The 19,085-nt window shown below is 41.3% G+C and overlaps 1 protein-coding gene across 1 annotated transcript in view; it reads right to left on the reverse strand.

Moving 5' to 3' along the window:
* LOC126336053 (glutamate receptor ionotropic, kainate glr-3-like) overlaps positions 1-19,085 on the reverse strand; it is a 95,595-nt gene that overhangs the window by 60,243 nt on the left and 16,267 nt on the right. The window contains exon 2 of the mRNA XM_049999533.1: positions 17,771-18,020. Coding sequence (XP_049855490.1) covers positions 17,771-18,020 — 250 coding nt within the window. The remainder of the gene's footprint in view (positions 1-17,770; positions 18,021-19,085) is intronic.

Consider the following 19,085-nt stretch of genomic DNA (forward strand, 5'->3'; position numbering starts at 1 on the left):
TCCTATTATAGTAACTTTGCAGTCTTGGTACAGCTCTTCAGCCAAATCCACCGATGTGTAGTTTCGGTCTGTAGTAATATCTCGACCAGTATTTTTCACAGGTGCTACCAGACGTTAGACGATAGCTGCTGAACCCCGTTCTTCTTTCGACAAATTCTGAACATTACGTGCATAGGGTTCCATATTCAAGATGTATCTGTCAACTGCATCGGACATCATGTGTATAAGGATGCCATACTTGCCAGGTTAATCCTTCATAAATACTTTGAAGGGGCAGCGCCCTCTAAACCAGACTTGGCCGAAGTGAACTCATGATTTATACAGTAGTGGAAACCTATCTTTCACTTTGTTGAAAACATCACGGACTGCTGTGATCTTGTCTTCTTCCCTTCCCAGCTGTCGGGTACTTTTATCATCAAACCTTATAATTGCAATAAGTTCCTTGAACCGTTCTCTTGCCATTATACTCTTGTAAACTGGCCGAGCCCTTAGGTCTGGCCAAAGATCGTGTACACTGACGGAATTGTCCTTACTTGCCCCGATGAGTATCAGGATTCCTATAAAGGCGTACAATTCTTTCTCATTAGTCAAAGTAACATTTCGCCTAACTGTTTCTTCATTTGAATGTTTGACTATAACATCCATGATGTCAGGCGTAAGAAGTAACTTCAAGGCATCTCCAGGTGAATGGCAAACACCAGCTGGAGTTATTCCTGCCTTCTCTCTCACTATATTAGCAACAGACCTCCGAGGAATTCTAGGCTGTGGGGTGTAGTACATTCTTCCAGACTTGGTCACAATAACGTCCTGATGGTCACTGCCTGAAGCTGCGCTATCTTAATTTTCTCTAACATCCACATCACTTTCCCGATCTGAATCATAGTCCATAACACCATCCTCATATTCACTTTCAGTCCCTGAGTCAGAATCTTCATCTAAAATTTCATTCAGAACTCTTTCTAAAGACGAGTCACGTATTCTTTTACTCATTTATAAGTCTGGATGTGAACAGTAGGGAACTGTACTAACTCTCTGCAAGCTTACAAGATAAATAACAGCTGACTGATTCAAATGCTTCAAATGGCTATGAGCACTATGGGACATAACATCTATGGTCATCAGTCCCCTAGAAGTTAGAACTACATAAACCTAATTAACCTAAGGACATCACACAACACCCACTACACAACACCCACTATCACGAGGCATAGAAAATAGCTGACTGACATCACCAATCACTTTCTCTGAACGTAAACCGATTGTTGTGAATATCAAGAATACCACAAGGCCCCCGGAGTAGACAACATTCCATTGGAACTACTGACGGCCTTGGAAGAGCCAGTCCTGACAAAACTCTACCATCTGGTGAGCACGATGTATGAGACAGGTGAAATACCCTCAGACTTCAAGAAGAATATAATAATTCCAACACCAAAGAAAGCAGGTGTTGACAGATGTGAAAATTACCGAACTGTCAGCTTAATAAGTCACAGCTGCAAAATACTAACGCGAATTCTTTACAGACGAATGGAAAAACTAGTAGAATCCGACCTCGGGGAAGATCAGTTTGGATTCCATAGAAATGTTGGAACACGTGAGGCAATACTGACCCTACGACTTATCTTAGAAGCTAGATTAAGGAAGGGCAAACGTACGTTTCTAGCATTTGTAGACTTAGAGAAAGAGTTGGACAATGTTGACTGGAATACTCTCTGTCAAATTCTAAAGGTGGCAGGGGTAAAATACAGGGGAGCGAAAGGCTATTTACAATTTGTACAGAAACCAGATGGCAGTTATAGGAGTCGAGGGGCATGAAAGGGAAGCAGTGGTTGGGAAGGGAGTAAGACAGGGTTGTAGCCTCTCCCCGATGTTATTCAATCTGTATATTGAGCCAGCAGTGAAGGAAACAAAAGAAAAGTTCGGAGTAGGTATTAAAATCCATGGAGAAGAAATAAAAACTTTGAGGTTCACCGATGACATTGTAATTCTGTCAGAGACAGCAACGGACTTGGAAGAGCAGTTGAATGGAATGGATAGTGTCTTGAAAGAAGGATATAAGATGAATATCAACAAAAGCAAAACGAGGATAATGGAATGTAGTCGAATTAAGTCGGGTGATGCTAAGGGAATTAGATTAGGAAATGAGACACTTAAAGCAGTAAAGGAGATTTACTATTTGGGGAGCAAAATAACTGATGATGGTCGCAGTAGAGAGGATATAAAATGTAGATGGGCAATGGCAAGGAAAGCGTTTCTGAAGAAGAGAAATTTGTTAACATCGAATATAGATTTATGTATCAGGAAGTCGTTTCTGAAAGTATTTGTATGGAGTGTAGCCATGTATGGAAGTGAAACATGGACGTTAAATAGTTTGGACAAGAAGAGAATAGAAGCTTTCGAAATGTGGTGCTACAGATGAATGCTGAAGATTAGATGTGTAGATCACATAACTAATGAGGAAGTATTGAAAAGGATAGGGGCACAACTTGACCAGAAGATGGGATCGGTTGGTAGGACATGTTCTGAGGCATCAAGGTATCACGAATATAGTATTGGAGGGCAGCGTGGAGGGTAAAAGTCGTAGAGGGAGACCAAGAGATGACTACACTACGCAGATTCAGAAGGATGTAGGTTGCAGTGGGTACTGGGAGATGAAGAGGCTTGCACAGGATAGAGTAGCATGGAGAGCTGCATCACACCAGTGTCAGGACTGAAGGCCACAACAACAACAACAACAACAACAACAACAACAGCAACAACAACTAACAAGAAACTAGATTGCATTGTTGTAGAGATGAGAAATACGAAATCCGACTACGGGAAATTTTCTGTAGCATCGAAGCCCAAAGGGGGTGGGAATGGGGGGGGAGGGTTGTTGGGCCCATAATAAGTTTATTTTTTCTTTCAAAGAAGAAATTTTCTATAAAATATATTGACAGTAACGTTTCATAAAACAATAACTAAAACGGAATATGTAGTATGAAAGTCACTTGGGCAAAAGCAGGGGACATACAAAAATTGTGGGTACAACGAACCCCCCACCCCCTTCGGCGCCCTAGAGTTAAGATTGTTGATTGAATGAATCTACATGTCAAGCAACACTTGTACCACACGTTGCAACCACAATGGCCCCTAAAATTAAGTATTTGAATATCAGAGTTGTAAACGTAAACGTTAATTCATCGTCTTAGTTCGAAATTTGTTCCACAAACTGAAGAAAGCAATAAATGGAAAGATTTGTTCTTTAATAACCTCAGAAATATTGGATATTGCAGAGTATCTAACGTAAAGATAGTATTTCACTTGTTGACGAGAATAGTCTTTTCTTCATACCAAAATAAACAATATTATTTTAACAACTAAATTTTTCAAAACTGGTCTTGGTTCAGCAAAAACCGATATCTAACTCAGACAAACATTACTGTTACGCCTTATTGTTCCGTCTGTGTTAAGTTACTAACTAAACCCTGCAGCATAAAATGTTGTCATGTTTTGCTGATGATGCTGACAGTATCGGTTAGATCGTCAGTGAGACGGCAACTCGAGTTCTTGCTGCTTATAAGGCGAGTACACCATTCGTTTGTTAAATATTTTTATGAGCTTCAACAGGAGTGACACTAGTAACGGATAGGAACTGTGATTGCTGTGCACAGATGCGAGCTGAGCTGGCGACCCTTCGCTCACGACTTCAGGCTGTGCTGGCTTCCGTCACACAGCTTGAGGCTGCTGCCAAGGGGCATCACAGTGGGCGGTCGGACTCGGGCATGCCTGGGACGTCAAGCACGTCGCACGTATCCCCCGACTGGTCCACTGCCATGGCTGCCTCGGGTCTACCCCTCACCCTTGGTCGAGTGGGAGATCATTCCCAAGTCTGGTAGGCAGCGAAAGACTTCCCAAGGGGGCGATCGTAACGCCTCTTCAATTCGTCTGATGAACAGGTTTCGGGCATTATCTGTGGTTGAGAAGTCTCTAAGCCGGATGCAGTCATCCCCCATGTTCCAGAGGAAGCTTCGCAGTCCGCAAGGTCTGGGCATTCGCAGAGGGTGGTTTTACTGGTAGTTAGGAGCTCTGACGTTAGGCGCGTAATGGGGCCTAGGGGCATAGGAACATGGCTGCCAACGAGGGAAGGAAGCCATTGTGCACTCCGTGTGCATACCGAAGGGAATCATTCCGGATGTGCAAAGGGTGCTTCCGGATGACATGAAGATTACAGATCTGGCTGCAGATGGTGGCTCATGTCGATACCAATGACGTGAGTCTCTTTGGATCGGAGGAGATTCTGTCTATTTTTGGTCGGCTAGCGGAAATGGTAAAGACTGCCAGTCTTGCTTGCGAGATTGAGGCGGAGCTCACCACCTGCAGCATCGTCGTTAGACCTGGCTGTGGACCTTTGGTACAGAGCCGAGTGGAGGGTCTGAATGAGAGGCTGAGGTGGTTCGGTGACCGTGTACGCTGCAGATTCCTAGAATTGCGCCATCGTGTGGTAGTTTTCCGGGTTCCGCTTAATAGGTCAGGAGTCTACTGCACACAGGACGTGGCTACGTGGGTAGCGGTGGCAGTGTGGAAGGGACTGGGAGGTTTTTCTTAGGTTAGAGGGTCACAGGAAACCACAGAAAAGGGTCCTTCTAAAAAGGGGTACGTAAAACACAGTAAAGTAATTGGCAAAAACGATCGATATTGTAGTTGTAAATTTTCGTAGCTGTGTTGGGAACGAATAAGAGCTAAAAAAAAGTCATAATAGAAAACACTGAAGCTCAAATAGTTATAGGTACAGAAAGCTGGCTAAAGCCGGAAATAAGTTCAGCCAAAATTTCTTCAAACGATCTAACGGTGTTCAGAAAAGAAGGATTAAGCACACTTGGTGTGGCAATATTTATTGCAGTCAGAAGTAGTTTACCTTGTAGTGAAATTGAGGTAGATAGTTCCGGTGAAATAGTGTGGGAAGAGGTTATACTTGACAATCGGAGTAAACTATTAATTGGATCGTCCTAACGACCACCCCCCCCCCCCCTCCCCCGACTCAGGAAATATGGCTTCTCAACAGTTCAAAGAAAACTTAAGTCTCGTATGAAACAGGTACCCCACATACACAATTACGGTCGGTGAAGATTTCAATCTACCCCTTACATGCTGGAAAAATTATACGATTAAAGCCGGCGGAAGGCATAGAAAATCATCCGAAATTGTACTGAATGCTTTATCAGAAAATTATTATGAACAATTAGTTCATGAGCCCATTCGAAGCATAGCTGGATGCGAAAGCATACTTGACCTATAAGAAACAAATAATGCTAGACAAATAGGGAATATCATGATGAATACAGGGAATAGCTCCATAAGACAGATGCTGCCAGGGTGAATGTCGTAACACCTACAACCACCAAAAAGAATCTCAAAGTGTATCTATTTAAAAATGCTTAGAAAACAGCTCTTAACGTCTTTTTAAGGGACAGACTCCATCTCTCCGTTCTGATAATGTAAAGGTAGAAAAGAAGTGGAATGATTTCAAAGAGATAGTACGGATGCCAATTGAGAGATATATACCATATAAATTAATAAGTGATCGTACTGATCCCCCATGGAACACTAAACGCGTCAGGTCGCTGTTGCAGAAGCAACGAATGAAAGCATGCCAAATTTAAAAGAACGCAAAATCCCCAAGATAGGCAAAGTTTTGCAAAAGTTCGAGATACGGCGCATACTTCAATGCGAGATGCTTTTAATAATTTCCTCAACGAAACTCTGTATCGGAATCTGGCAGAAGCCCACAGATATTGTGGTCATACATAAAACACACCAGTGGCCAGACGATATCAGTACCTTCACTGCGTGATAACAACTTTGAGGTAACTGATGACGTGCCACTAAAGCAGAGTTATTGAACAGGCTAGAACTGAGTTTCTCCTGGCGTATATAATTTTCAAACAACTTACGGGGATTCTGTTCTTTGAGTAATTCAGGAAGTGCTCAGTGTGTATGTGTGTGTGTGTGTGTGTTATCTTTCCTTAATTACTCCAGACCCGAGGTCTGCAGTTTATGCCTTGAAAATGGCGGTGTGTACTCGGGCCGAAATATAGGCGGTCGCTGTAAACATTACCAGGTTGAATTCCCGTAAGTTGTTTGAAAATTATTGAACACGGTTTTCCGAAACTCCTTCACCAAAGAAGACGAAATAAATATTCCTGAATTCCAATCAAGAACAAATACCAAGATGAAAAACATTGAAGTAGATATCTTCGGTTTAGGAAAGCGGCTTAAATCACTTAATAAAGGCAAGGCCACTGGTCCAGATTGTATACCAGTCAGGTTCCTTTCAGAGTGTGCTGATACAATAGCCCCATATTTAGTAGTTATATACAACCGCTCGCTCACAGAAATATCCGTACGTAAAGAGTGGAAAATTGCTCAAGTCACACCAGTACCCAAAGACGGAGGTAGGAGTAATCCGCTGAATTCCAGGCCCATACCACTAACCTTTATTTGCAGTAGGGTTCTAAAAAATATACAGTGTTCGAACATTATGAATTACCTCCAAGAAAACGATTTATTGACACATAGTCAGCACGGATTCAGAAAATATCATTTTTGTGAAACACAACTGACTTTTTATACACATGACGTAATGAGTGCTACCGACAGGGGATATCAAGTTCATTCAGTATTTTTACGTTTCCAGATGGCTTTCGACACCGTTCTCACAGGCGTCTTGTAACCAAAGTGCGTGCCTATGGAATATCACCTCAGTTGTGTGACTGGATTAGTGATTTCCTGTCAGTAAGGTCACAGTTCATAATAATAGACGGAAAGTCATCGACTAAAACAGAAGTAATATGCTGCGTTCCCCAAGGAAGAGTTATAGGCCCGCTATTGTTCCTGTTCTAGATTAACGACACAGGAGACATTCTGAGTAGCCGTCTTAGAGTGTTTGCAGCTGATTCTGTTATTTACCGCCTTGTAAAGTTACCAGATAAACAAAACGCTCTCTAAAATGATTTGGATAAGGTATCTGTATGATGCAAACTGTGTCAACTGACCCTTAATAAAGAAAAGCGTGAAGTTACTCACATGGGTACGAAAGGAAATCCGCTAAATTTCTATTACGTGATAAGTCACACAAATCTGAAGGCTGTAAATTCAGCTATATACTTAGAGGTTACAATTGTAGATAACCTAAACTGGAATGATCACATAGATAATGTTATGGGTAGCTTACAGGTATGATTTATAATGAACTCGTAGATACGACCCTGCAGAAATGGTGAATACTTATTTATAGATAACCTAAACTGGAATGATCACATAGATAATGTTGTGGGTAGAGGAAACGAAAGACTGCGGTTCATTGGCAGAACACTTAGAAGGTGCAACTGGTCTACTAAAGAGACTGCTTACACCACGCTTGCACACTCATTCTGTAATATTCCTGTGCCGAGTGGAATCGGCATCCGGTGGGACTGACGGATGACAAAGAACAAGTTCAGAGAACGGCACCTCGTTTGTATTATCGCGAAATAGGGCGATAGTACCACAGACATGATACGTGAATTGGAGTGGCAATTATTAAAACAAAGTCATTTTTCGTTGCGACGGGATCTTCTCAAGAAATTTAAATCGCCAGTTTTCTCCTCCGATTGCGAAAACATTCTGTACGCACCCATCTACATAGGGAGAAATGATCATCATGATAAAATGAGAAAAATCAGGGTTCACGCAGAAAAATGTAACTGCTCATATTTCCTGTACGCTGTTCGAAAGTGGAACGGTAAAGAGACAGGTTAAAGGTGCTTGACTGAACCCTCTGCCAGGCTCTTTATCGTGAATAGCAAAGTAATGACGTAGATGTAGATACAGATGTAGACTTACGTTGCTGCACAGTGAAAACTACGTAACTCTTCAGTAAAGTAGTATACTGAACAGTAGTAGGAACATACATCCATAAAGGTAGGAAATGAGGGCTATTATGGCATCAGCCACCTCTGAACCATTATAGTAATAATGCCAACTTGTATTATCGAACAGCAGAGTTCACGTGACCCTTCGCCCATATATATCACTGTGTAATAAGTAAACTGTAATAAATTGCACCACATTACATAAAAATTGTGCAAAGTTTTCCCATTCACCGGTATTTTACTGCAAATTTGTAACAAAATCCTCCATACATCGCTGAGTTATAGGAAAATTGCAAGAAAATCCCTCTACAACGATACATTATAGCAAAATGTTTAGAAATTGCCCTGTTCATCGATATGTTACATTAAAATTGTAACCAGCCGCTCAATAAAACATCATGTAAGTGGTGAGGATGATGAGTTGGTATGGTGACTACCATTATCCCATGATACGATTGTTTGGGGCAGTGATGATCATTTTACTGGGTGGGGCTGCGGTGGTCCGTTGATATGCTGACTTCATTACCCTCGATATAACTGACACAATGATGGTCAGTCGATAGGATTATTGCTGCAGTCCAGTATACAACTGGGTGAGGCAAAGATGATCAGTTGAAATGGTGACTGAGTGGACTTGGTGACTGCCACTATCCCAAATACTATTGGGTGGGCAATGATGGTCAGTTGACAATGAATCTATCATTACTGTGCACATACATTTATCTCGAGTCAGAGATGTGCAGCATGCTTGCAAGTTTGGTTGCATCAGTGAGGATGCCCATATTCCAGCAAGTCTATTTGTGATGTCACTTTGGACTGTGCCTCCTGAATTTAGAATCAGTGTTGACCCATTTTCAGTTGCTTAGTAACTGCTGAAGAGTTAACAAAAAACAAAACTATCACGTCCATCTCAGGTAAAGGATAAACTGTCATTGTGTATTAAATGGTATATAATGGTATAATGTTAATGTATATGTGTATGATTAACTAATTATTTTTTCTCTAATGTGGGCATTATCATGGGACATCCTCTAAGTAAATCACCATCAGAAACCACAGTTAATCAATTACTATTGTTCAATACATCATACAGTTAAAGTTTCAGTCATAGTAAATATGTAACTCTAGGTATACTAAGATCTACTCAATTGTGATTTTCAAAAATCCTGGTTACTGGGATAATAAACTGACATTATCTACCGGTAAATGGATGTGTTTATGTGATAATCCAATACCAACTACAGTGGAAATACACAATTGGATGAGCTTATAATTATGGTGGCAGTTTACCTAAAAGTGTGAAGATTTTCAATGAAACAGAGTCACACATTAGCATGTTGAATAATTAATGTGCAATACCTACGAAGATCTACAGACAGAAGCCCAAGTTGGCAGTATTATGGAGCAAGCTGATGGAACTCACAGGGAATAGCACACTGAACAGCAGTAATGTGTATTTTTATAGGTAAGAGACGAGAGTTGCTCTATATTCAGCTACCGATTTTCAAACTTTATAGTGACCCTATGCAAAAATTATATCTTTACTCTGAAGTACTACACATTTTTTATCTTCAGCACACACTGTTAACTTGTGCCATCACATAGAGGAGGCTACAAAACACTTCGCTTCTGCCACCACAGTAAATCCTCATTTTGCATCCAAATTGTAACAAATTGCCCCATTTATAGCACAACACTAACAAATATCTATATACGTTTTTATATTGCAGTGATATTGTAACAAGGTATGGCAGTCAGTTTACAATGTAGGATAATGATGGCTAATTTGCAGGGTGACTGTCCTTATCTCTTGAATACATTTGCATGTCTCAGTTGATATGGTGGGTATCACAATTCTGATCATAGGTACTACCATTATCAGTAATGCATGGTGATAGTATAGGTATCATAACAAATGGTGTCAGCTACTGTAACTTATACAGTATTCTGACACCAGGAACTGACTGTGTGTGTGTGTATGTGTGTGTGTGTGTGTGTGTTTGTGTGTGTGTGTGTGTGTGTGTGTGTGTGTGTGTGTGTGTGTGTGTGTGTGTGTGGGTGTGTGTGTGTATGTGTGTGTGTGTGTTTGATAATTTGACAGTGGGTATCAGTTACTAAATCTGAAAATTGTTTTGTAGCATAACTTGAGAGTTGGTGTCAATTCCTGCATCTTAAAACAGTATTGCAAGACGTGAAATTCATAGTTTATGTACCATCACTTGGCAGTTTATGTGAGCTGTTGGGTCACAAATAGTATGCAGAGTGGCAGATAAGAACAAAATTTATAAAAATTTTCTTCATACATCTCCATGTTACAGGGAAATTGTAGCAAATCACCACATGTTAAAGTAAAATTGTATTATATTGCACCATATACAAAACGTTTGTCATCATATGCTATATCACAATGAAGACATAAGCCCATGTATCACCGTTTTACAGCTACATTGTTAAACAAGGCAATAAAAGTGGGCATGTTGCAAATTGTAACATATTATTGTGTACATCATCATGAAAACCAAAAATTGTTACAGGCTTAGCTGGGTGGTAACGTACTCACCTCCCATACAAGCGGGCCTGGGTTCGATTCCCAGTAGGGTTGGAGATTTTCTTCACTCGGGAACTGGGTGCTGTGTTGTCCTCATCATCATTTCATCCTCATCACCGGAACGCAAGTCCTCCAATGTAACATCGACTGAAATAAGACTTGCACTTGGCGGCCGAACTTCATTGGATGGGGCCTGTAGGCCAATGTGACCATATTTTCATTACATTTCATGTAACAGACTGCTAAATACACTCCTGGAAATTGAAATAAGAACACCGTGAATTCATTGTCCCAGGAAGGGGAAACTTTATTGACACATTCCTGGGGTCAGATACATCACATGATCACACTGACAGAACCACAGGCACATAGACACAGGCAACACAGCATGCACAATGTCAGCACTAGTACAGTGTATATCCACCTTTCACAGCAATGCAGGCTGCTATTCTCCCATGGAGACGATCGTAGAGATGCTGGATGTAGTCCTGTGGAACGGCTTGCCATGCCATTTCCACCTGGCGCCTCAGTTGGACCAGCGCTCGTGCTGGACGTGCAGACCGCGTGAGACGACGCTTCATCCAGTCCCAAACATGCTCAATGGGGAACAGATCCGGAGATCTTGCTGGCCAGGGTAGTTGACTTACACCTTCTAGAGCACGTTGGGTGGCACGGGATACATGCGGACGTGCATTGTCGTGTTGGAACAGCAAGTTCCCTTGCCGGTCTAGGAATGGTAGAACGATGGGTTCGATGACGGTTTGGATGTACCGTGCACTATTTAGTGTCCCCTCGACGATCACCAGAGGTGTACGGCCAGTGTAGGAGACCGCTCCCCACACCATGATGCCGGGTGTTGGCTCTGTGTGCCTCGGTCGTATGCAGTCCTGATTGTGGCGCTCACCTGCACGGCGCCAAACACGTATACGACCATCATTGGCACCAAGGCAGAAGCGACTCTCAACGCTGAAGACGACACGTCTCCATTCGTCCCTCCATTCACGCCTGTCGCGACACCACTGGAGGCGGGCTGCACGATGTTGGGGCGTAAGCGGAAGACGGCCTAACGGTGTGCGGGACCGTAGCCCAGCTTCATGTAGACGGTTGCGAATGGTCCTCGCTGATACCCCAGGAGCAACAGTGTCTCTAATTTGCTGGGAAGTGGCGGTGCGGTCCCCTACGGCACTGCGTAGGATCCTACGGTCTTGGCGTGCATCCGTGCGTCGCTGCGGTCCGGTCCCAGGTCGACGGGCACGTGCGCCTTCCACCGACCACTGGCGACAACATCGATGTACTGTGGAGACCTCACGCCCCACGCGTTGAGCAATTCGGCGGTGTGTCCACCCGGCCTCCCGCATGCCCACTATACGCCCTCGCTCAAAGTCCGTCAACTGCACATACGGTTCACGTCCACGCTGTCGCGGCATGCTACCAGTGTTAAAGACTGCGATGGATCTCCGTATGCCACGGCAAACTGGCTGACACTGACGGCAGCGGTGCACAAATGCTGCGCAGCTAGCGCCATTCGACGGCCAACACCGCGGTTCCTGGTGTGTCCGCTGTGCAGTGCGTGTGATCATTGCTTGTACAGCCCTCTCGCAGTGTATGGAGCAAGTATGGTGGGTCTGACACACCGGGGTCAATGTGTTCTTTTTTCCATTTCCAGGAGTGGATATCAGTTTGTCACAGCAAGACAGTGACCAACTGCCCAATGTTCCACGCCTCGAGTAATGTCACTGAAACTCGCTGATGCCAGTATCTCAAGATTTTTCTGTCATGGAAAGCACTTAATCAGCTGCTGACTAAGATTATGTAAACAGAATGAAATTTCCACTCGGTAGTGGAGTGTTTGCTACAATTCTTCCTGGCAGATTAAAACTGTCTGTAAGACTGAGACTCGAACTCTGGACATTTGCCTTTCGCAGGCAAGTGCTCTACCATCTGCTCTACCTAAGCACGACTCACGACCCGTCCTCACACAGAGAAAGGAATATGTCCCGAGTTCGAGTCTTAGTCCGGCATAAAGTTTTAATCTGCCAGGAAGTTTCATTTCAGAGCACACTCCGCTGCAGAGTGAAAATTTCATTCCGGAAACATCCCCCCAGCTGGTTAGGCCATGTCTCCGCAATATCCTTTCTTCCAAGAGTACTAGTCTACGAGGTTCGCAGCAGAACTTCTGTGAAGTTTGAAAGGCGGGAGAAAAGGTACTGGCAGAATTGAAGCTGTGAGGGTGGATTGTGAGTTGTGCTTGGGTTGCTCAGATGGTAGAGCACTTGACCATGAAAGGCAAAGGTCCCGAGATCGAATCTCGGTCCAGCATGTAGTTTTAATCCGCTAGGAAATTTCATTGTGTAAACACCTCAGCGCAGCCTCTGTGATGTAATACACATGCAGCTACTCCCATATTCTCTCTCCTTATTCACCAAGTTGGTGTGATGTAAAGGCGGCTGTGCTAAGACAAGTATGTCAGCCTAGCCAGCAGTTCATGACATAAACACTTAGCTTTTTGGAGAAAATCTTGATTTGATAGATATCATAAGTCTAAACTAGCTAACCAAGGATTTTTGCTTGTTGGAACGCGAAGTAACTTGTTGGAACAAACCTCAGCTTGCTTAGGTGGAAACATATGAGGCTAAATGTTAAAATTTCATGTTACAGTGATGATATATGGGGTAATGTGTTACTATTTTTCTGCAGTTTGGCAATGTATGAAGAGATCTGTTGAATTTGGCCTCTAACATAAATATGCGCAGGCCAGTTTATCGCAACTTTGGTGTAACATGACAATGTATGGACAAATTTTGTATAATTTGTTACAGTTTATTTGAAATGAGGCGATGTGTGCCATGAAGCTCTTGGTTTGTCCACTGTGTGATAGTATAAGATGTCAAACATTCTGTACATAGGCAGCTTGTTCAATACTGCTGTGACATGGGGTGATTTGTTACAATTATGCTGTACAGTGGTCATGTATGGAACAATTTGTTACAGTTCAGTTAGACTCTTATCTGTAACTGAGGACACTTATTATAGCTGATACTCACTGCCAAGTTATGGCGCATATACTGTCTGCTGTTAATACACTACTTGAGATCTAGTAGCTAAAACCTACCGACTGGATATGGTACATATACTCTCACCATGGATTTCGGGTGATATCAGTTACCAAGTCAGTTTACCACATTTCTCCGCCCTGTAAACTAACCATCCAAATTCGTTACAGTTCTGTTGTAACATAGCAGTGTGTGGAGCAATGTGATACAACTTTCCCATAACAAGTTTCTATATGAGGGAATTTGTTACAGTTTACTGAAAAATGGTGCTCAGGTAGGATGGACCATCTCATAGCCTCCACTGTGTGACTGCCTCCACTGTGTGACTGGAAGAATTGAAATTATGAGCAGAAGATGACAAATGTTTTGTAATTACATGACATTACTATAATGTACGGCCGACTTTGGGCAACTGACACCATACAAACCCTCACTCCTCACCTGTACAAAAGTGTACTACTCCTTTGCAGTAAGTTATTTCATAGAAGTATCATGTAGACACCATGATATAGCATTATCAGCAGAAGATAACAAACATGTTGGCGAGCAAGATAAAGTTATTGTACTAGTATCGTAGGTACTATAATGTTTGGTTGATATTGATGTCAGTTTTAAGGAAACTAAAACAAGTTGTTGACTAATAATAAAGTTAATTTAAATATGGGAATAACACAGTTTATTTTCATACAATGGTCTAAATTCTCTCTTTAACAAGTGCACAGTCACACTTTGATTTATACAGACAAGCTCATTGGATGTGACTTTCTTGTCGCTGTATTGCTTGCCAAATATTGCTAGCAGTGCTGAGAGATACCATTGCTTCCACCATGAGGGAGTTATTCGATTATGAGAAAACTGTTTACTGACAAAATTTGATGTCTGCATATCTTACAGTCTGAGATCTTCTCTTTATAAAGGACGGAATTTCTTTTCGTTATTTGTCATAGATGTCATAGTTGCTGTACTGCATCAAATTAAATAAATCTGTTACGTCTGGCAAAGACGGCCCCTATCAGGTAGACTACACTCATGTCATCTCTGTGTACCATATAACATATACAAGCACTTACAGGCGCAAACAAGAGGAAAACAATTCTTCAAAATAAACAGAACTTGCTACAGACTAATGCGAATCTTTTTCTGCAGAGGTCGCCTCACAGACACAGGGAAAGTTGGAGTACTACGCCGACCTCCGCCGGCTATAAAAGACCAGCGCAGCAGCAGTACAGCCAGTTCCTCGCCGAGCTAGGACCAGCTCTGACGGACGTCACCGACGCTCTTAATGAATAGTCGTCTACATGCTATTTGTTTTCTTTGTGTGTATATAGTGATATTTCGAGAAGTGTGGTTCACTTGCAATAAACGACATTGCACTGAGTGTTCTACAATACTGAGTATTCTTCAAAATCATTACACGAAATTCCAAAGTGTTTTCTGATGTAAAAATACATTGCAAGAACAATGGGTATGGTTGATTCTGGCTCGTAAATTGCTGTGTATAAATCAAATATCGATATTTTGTTTACAATTTAGAGCATAACGATATCTCTGATATTTCTATCTGGTGATCGGGCGCGCGCAAAATTCAATCTGTCTTTGTGTGTTGGGTAGCTACATATGATCATAATAGTCATCATTATTTATAAATGCTAGATGCAAGGTGCTTATAAAGTGGGGGTACACTTTCAATTATTGATTGCACAAGAACCAAACATTGTTCAGATATTATACATATGTCGTTTTGAAGAGAAAGCCTGAAAGTTTTTTCATGTACACCGAGCAGCGTAGTTTGGTAATTTGCCGATAGTCAACGCTAGTCGAAAACAGGGGGAGTTCAGTTTGTACAGCTGTTCAACGGATATTTAGAACCAAGTACGTTAAGAAGCAAACAAATATGAAGGCCATTTACCACTGCCACAACAAATTCGTTACGACGCGTTGCTTGTGGGTGGCAAAGAGAAGCGGACGTCACAGTGTGAGTGAAGTGAATATAGAGTGCGTCTATAGACATTCATAAGGAGTTCAAAGAAATTGTTGTGTCGTGCATCTTGTGAACTTGAAATCGCTCCAGTGACAGTGTAGATAGTCATACGACAGAATCTGTCTATGAAACCATTCACAATGTTGCTGAACTGGGAGCTGCTGCATCGATGAATCGGCCGTACTACAGACGGGGACAGCTGTTTCATTAAATGGCCTCCCGTATTACCAGATCTTACGTCATGTGACTTTATTCTGTGGGGACACATTAAAGATCTGGTGTATTACTGCCTCTACCACGCGATGCAGCAGAGCTCCGGGAGAGAATACGGGAAGCGACTGCCACAGTCGACGATGCCATGCTGGGACGGGTATGGAAAGAATTTGATTACCGTGTTGACGTCTGCCATGTGACTTATCGTTCTCATATATAATGTTTGTAAAAAATAAAAATAAAACATTGAATTAGTTGCTGGACTTTATGTACATCCTGTACTGAAGCGAGTTTTTTGCAAATGATTTCATTCAGAGAGGCAAGGTTGTTGCATGGTAAATGCTCAGAACTTTTTTATTCGCTGAGATATAGAAGTAAGTCCTCTGGAGCAGTTTATTAATCCTGGAGTAGTTGCGCGGGTGATACATGCCAACTGGTGATTTTCATTTCTTTATGTCGTCGTCCGTATGGGTTTTTCACAGACGTGAATTTGAATAGTTTCGTGTCCACTTCGAAGGTCTGTATTTCATATTGTTGTTTGAACGTGCCTATTTTATGTAGTACATAAATAAGTTTATCCAGGTTGTGTGCTCTGGCTGACAATTATCATCCATGCGACCATCAGTGTTACCATTCGTCTTTCTACTTTCATAAGTAACTTTCAGAGTTCAATTTAATAAAATGAAGATAGAGTACTGACGAGAACTACTTTTCTTACCAGTATTGAACGGGAACTTATAAAGCCCCAAATAGAAAGGTGATGTCTAGCACCTCAGGTACCTAAGAAGATGAAGAAGTGGGGACTTCCACTGCGTGGAATGGAGAATACTGTAAATAGTCCGAAAGAGGGAAGAAAGGGAAAAAGAGGAAGGTATTACGAGTGTGGTAGGGCGCGGAACCAATAAATCAGGAAGCGGTGTGTTTGGCGTGAGAAGTGGACATGCCATGATCATTTGAAGGGAGTTTATGTCGATAGTTTGGACAGAGCGGACTGAAATAATACATGTACCTAAAAGTAATAACGGAAATATTGGTTTAACTGTTGTGTAACTGAGGCTCATATTAAGATACATCAGTACAGCGACAAGAAAGTCACATGCAACGAGCTTGTCTGTACAAATCAAAGCGCGAAAGCGCTCTTGTTGAAGAGAGAATTTCGATCATTGTACCAAAATAAACTGTGTGATTCCCACATTTAAATTGTCTTTATTATTAATCAAAAACTTGTTTTAGTTTGGTTAAAATTGTATGTTTAATTTTTGATGCAATGTATGTTCAATTTTGTTTGTTTTGAATAAAATAAGTAATGTGTGGGTATTATAATATATATACCTCGTTGACATGTGTAGTTGAAAATTAATTCAACTCGACATCGTTATAGGTGTATATAACCTATTCTGTTTCACATTCGTTAAAATAACATTGAAAACAATGATGGGATATTCATACGACTACTGTCGGATTAAATCGGAAAACTGGTGATAATTTATTAGTTCACTGCAACTATTGATGAATATTCTTTCTGCATGACAGATTTCAGAGCAATATAGGAATCGTGCTGATTCCTTTCCAGAACTGACTATAGTACAGTGAAAAGTGAAACTCCACCAATAATCGAAAAGGGTATACCTTTTCATATTATTGACGAAAAGCAATCTGACTCAGTTTTTCAGGATAGCAAATGGGAAGTTTTTGGTACTGAAAATGGCCCTGAGATCACCAGTGTGTGTGTGTGTGTGTATGTGTGTGTGTGTGTGTGTGTGTGTGCGTAGTGAGTGAAGTGTTATGAAACAATGCATGTATAGTGTCCGCAGTGACTGGTGTTGCGATATGAGTGAACAGTGAGGTATTACATTGTGTAACAAGATATTTGTAAAAATAGTATTGTATACCACGAGAAAATCCAATGATTGTCTCTAACTAGAAGTCTGTAAGTGTGTGTGGATAGGAATTAGCTTATTTTAAATTGGTCTAAACTTGTAAATACTTTGACATAGCCTATGTCATTGTAAAAATAGATCTAAGGACGAATAAAGCTACTACTACTACTACTACTACTACCCTCACTACTGCTACTACATACCTTTTTGACGAACTCTAAAATGATGCGTGTCTCAACACCATCGAATACATTAGCGTCGCTGTTGAGTATGACGTATGGCGGGTAGTCGAGTACTGCAAGTATCATCCGACGCCCTTGTAGGTCTGCCAACCTGCCGGGATAGAGGTCCGCAGATGGCGGGTGTAAGCCAAGTCCCCGACGCCACCGCGCCACCACCAGCTCGTCACGCCACGTCTCTTCCCCAGCCAACCTCAGAGTTACCAATTCGAAGCTGGTGGACAAGGCGACACCTCAGTGAACAGCTTTAACTTCTGGTATAAGCAACATAACGAAGCTCACAGAAATACATCAAATTAAAATTGTGATAGATCCCTAAGTAAAATCATTCTTTTAAGGACTGAATTGTAGCTTTCAAGTCCCAACTGACAAATGCTAATGCAGTTTTATATTGATGTTACTCTTCGTCTTCCAAATTTTGCTACCTTACATCATAAGATCAGAATTAGCGTTGCATTGTTGCCATCTTTACTTTTGACAAACCTAAAATATATCAGAATTAGTTATATCATCAAACAATAAATGACAAATATGCTATATTGTTAACGAGTTTTAAGCCTTGTTTTTAATCGAGTAGGACATTGTAAAACGTTTTCTTCTCACTGACAGTAAAGCGTTGTTGACGGAGTCTGAAAACTAATTTCGTAGTGTGTACAGCTCAGAAACATAATTGAGAAATAGTAAAATATTTATAAGTTATGAGGATTAAAAGCGAGTTTCATGAGGTCTATAAATGGGTGCATGCTGATGAAAATAAAAGTATTAAAAATGATGATATGCGAACTGAATAATTTTAAGATAGAAGATTAAAGTAAAATAAGTAAAGATGGTACTCATGCATGAACATATTGCATCAAGAAAGAATGCCAGATATGTCTAGCATATAGACTGAAAAGACAATGGAACACCGAAGAAACATCATAAAAACTTTTCTGCTACGAAAACACGCGATTGCCGTGCTGCTTCTAAGGGAAAAAAATAAAAAAGATTAATTCTTAAGCCCATAAATAACGAAAAATGTTTGTTTTGTGATGTGGTATTATCGTTGTAATAAATGTAAGACTTCATAGCAACTATCATTACAAATTAAAGGACTTGTAAATAGGGCATAGGGTATTAGGACGTTGAGTACGTCAACACAGGATATATTTTGAAAACAGTTAGTTCCCTAAGCCTTTAACATTGTGCAGTACCCGTCTGTTAATCATAACTACAAACTAATTCATGGCTATGTTTTATTTTGTTTGTTACTAATGTACTCTTTGTTTTAGATTAGTAT

The sequence above is a fragment of the Schistocerca gregaria genome, chromosome 2, assembly GCF_023897955.1.
Source record: "Schistocerca gregaria isolate iqSchGreg1 chromosome 2, iqSchGreg1.2, whole genome shotgun sequence".
Lineage (NCBI taxonomy): Eukaryota > Metazoa > Arthropoda > Insecta > Orthoptera > Acrididae > Schistocerca > Schistocerca gregaria.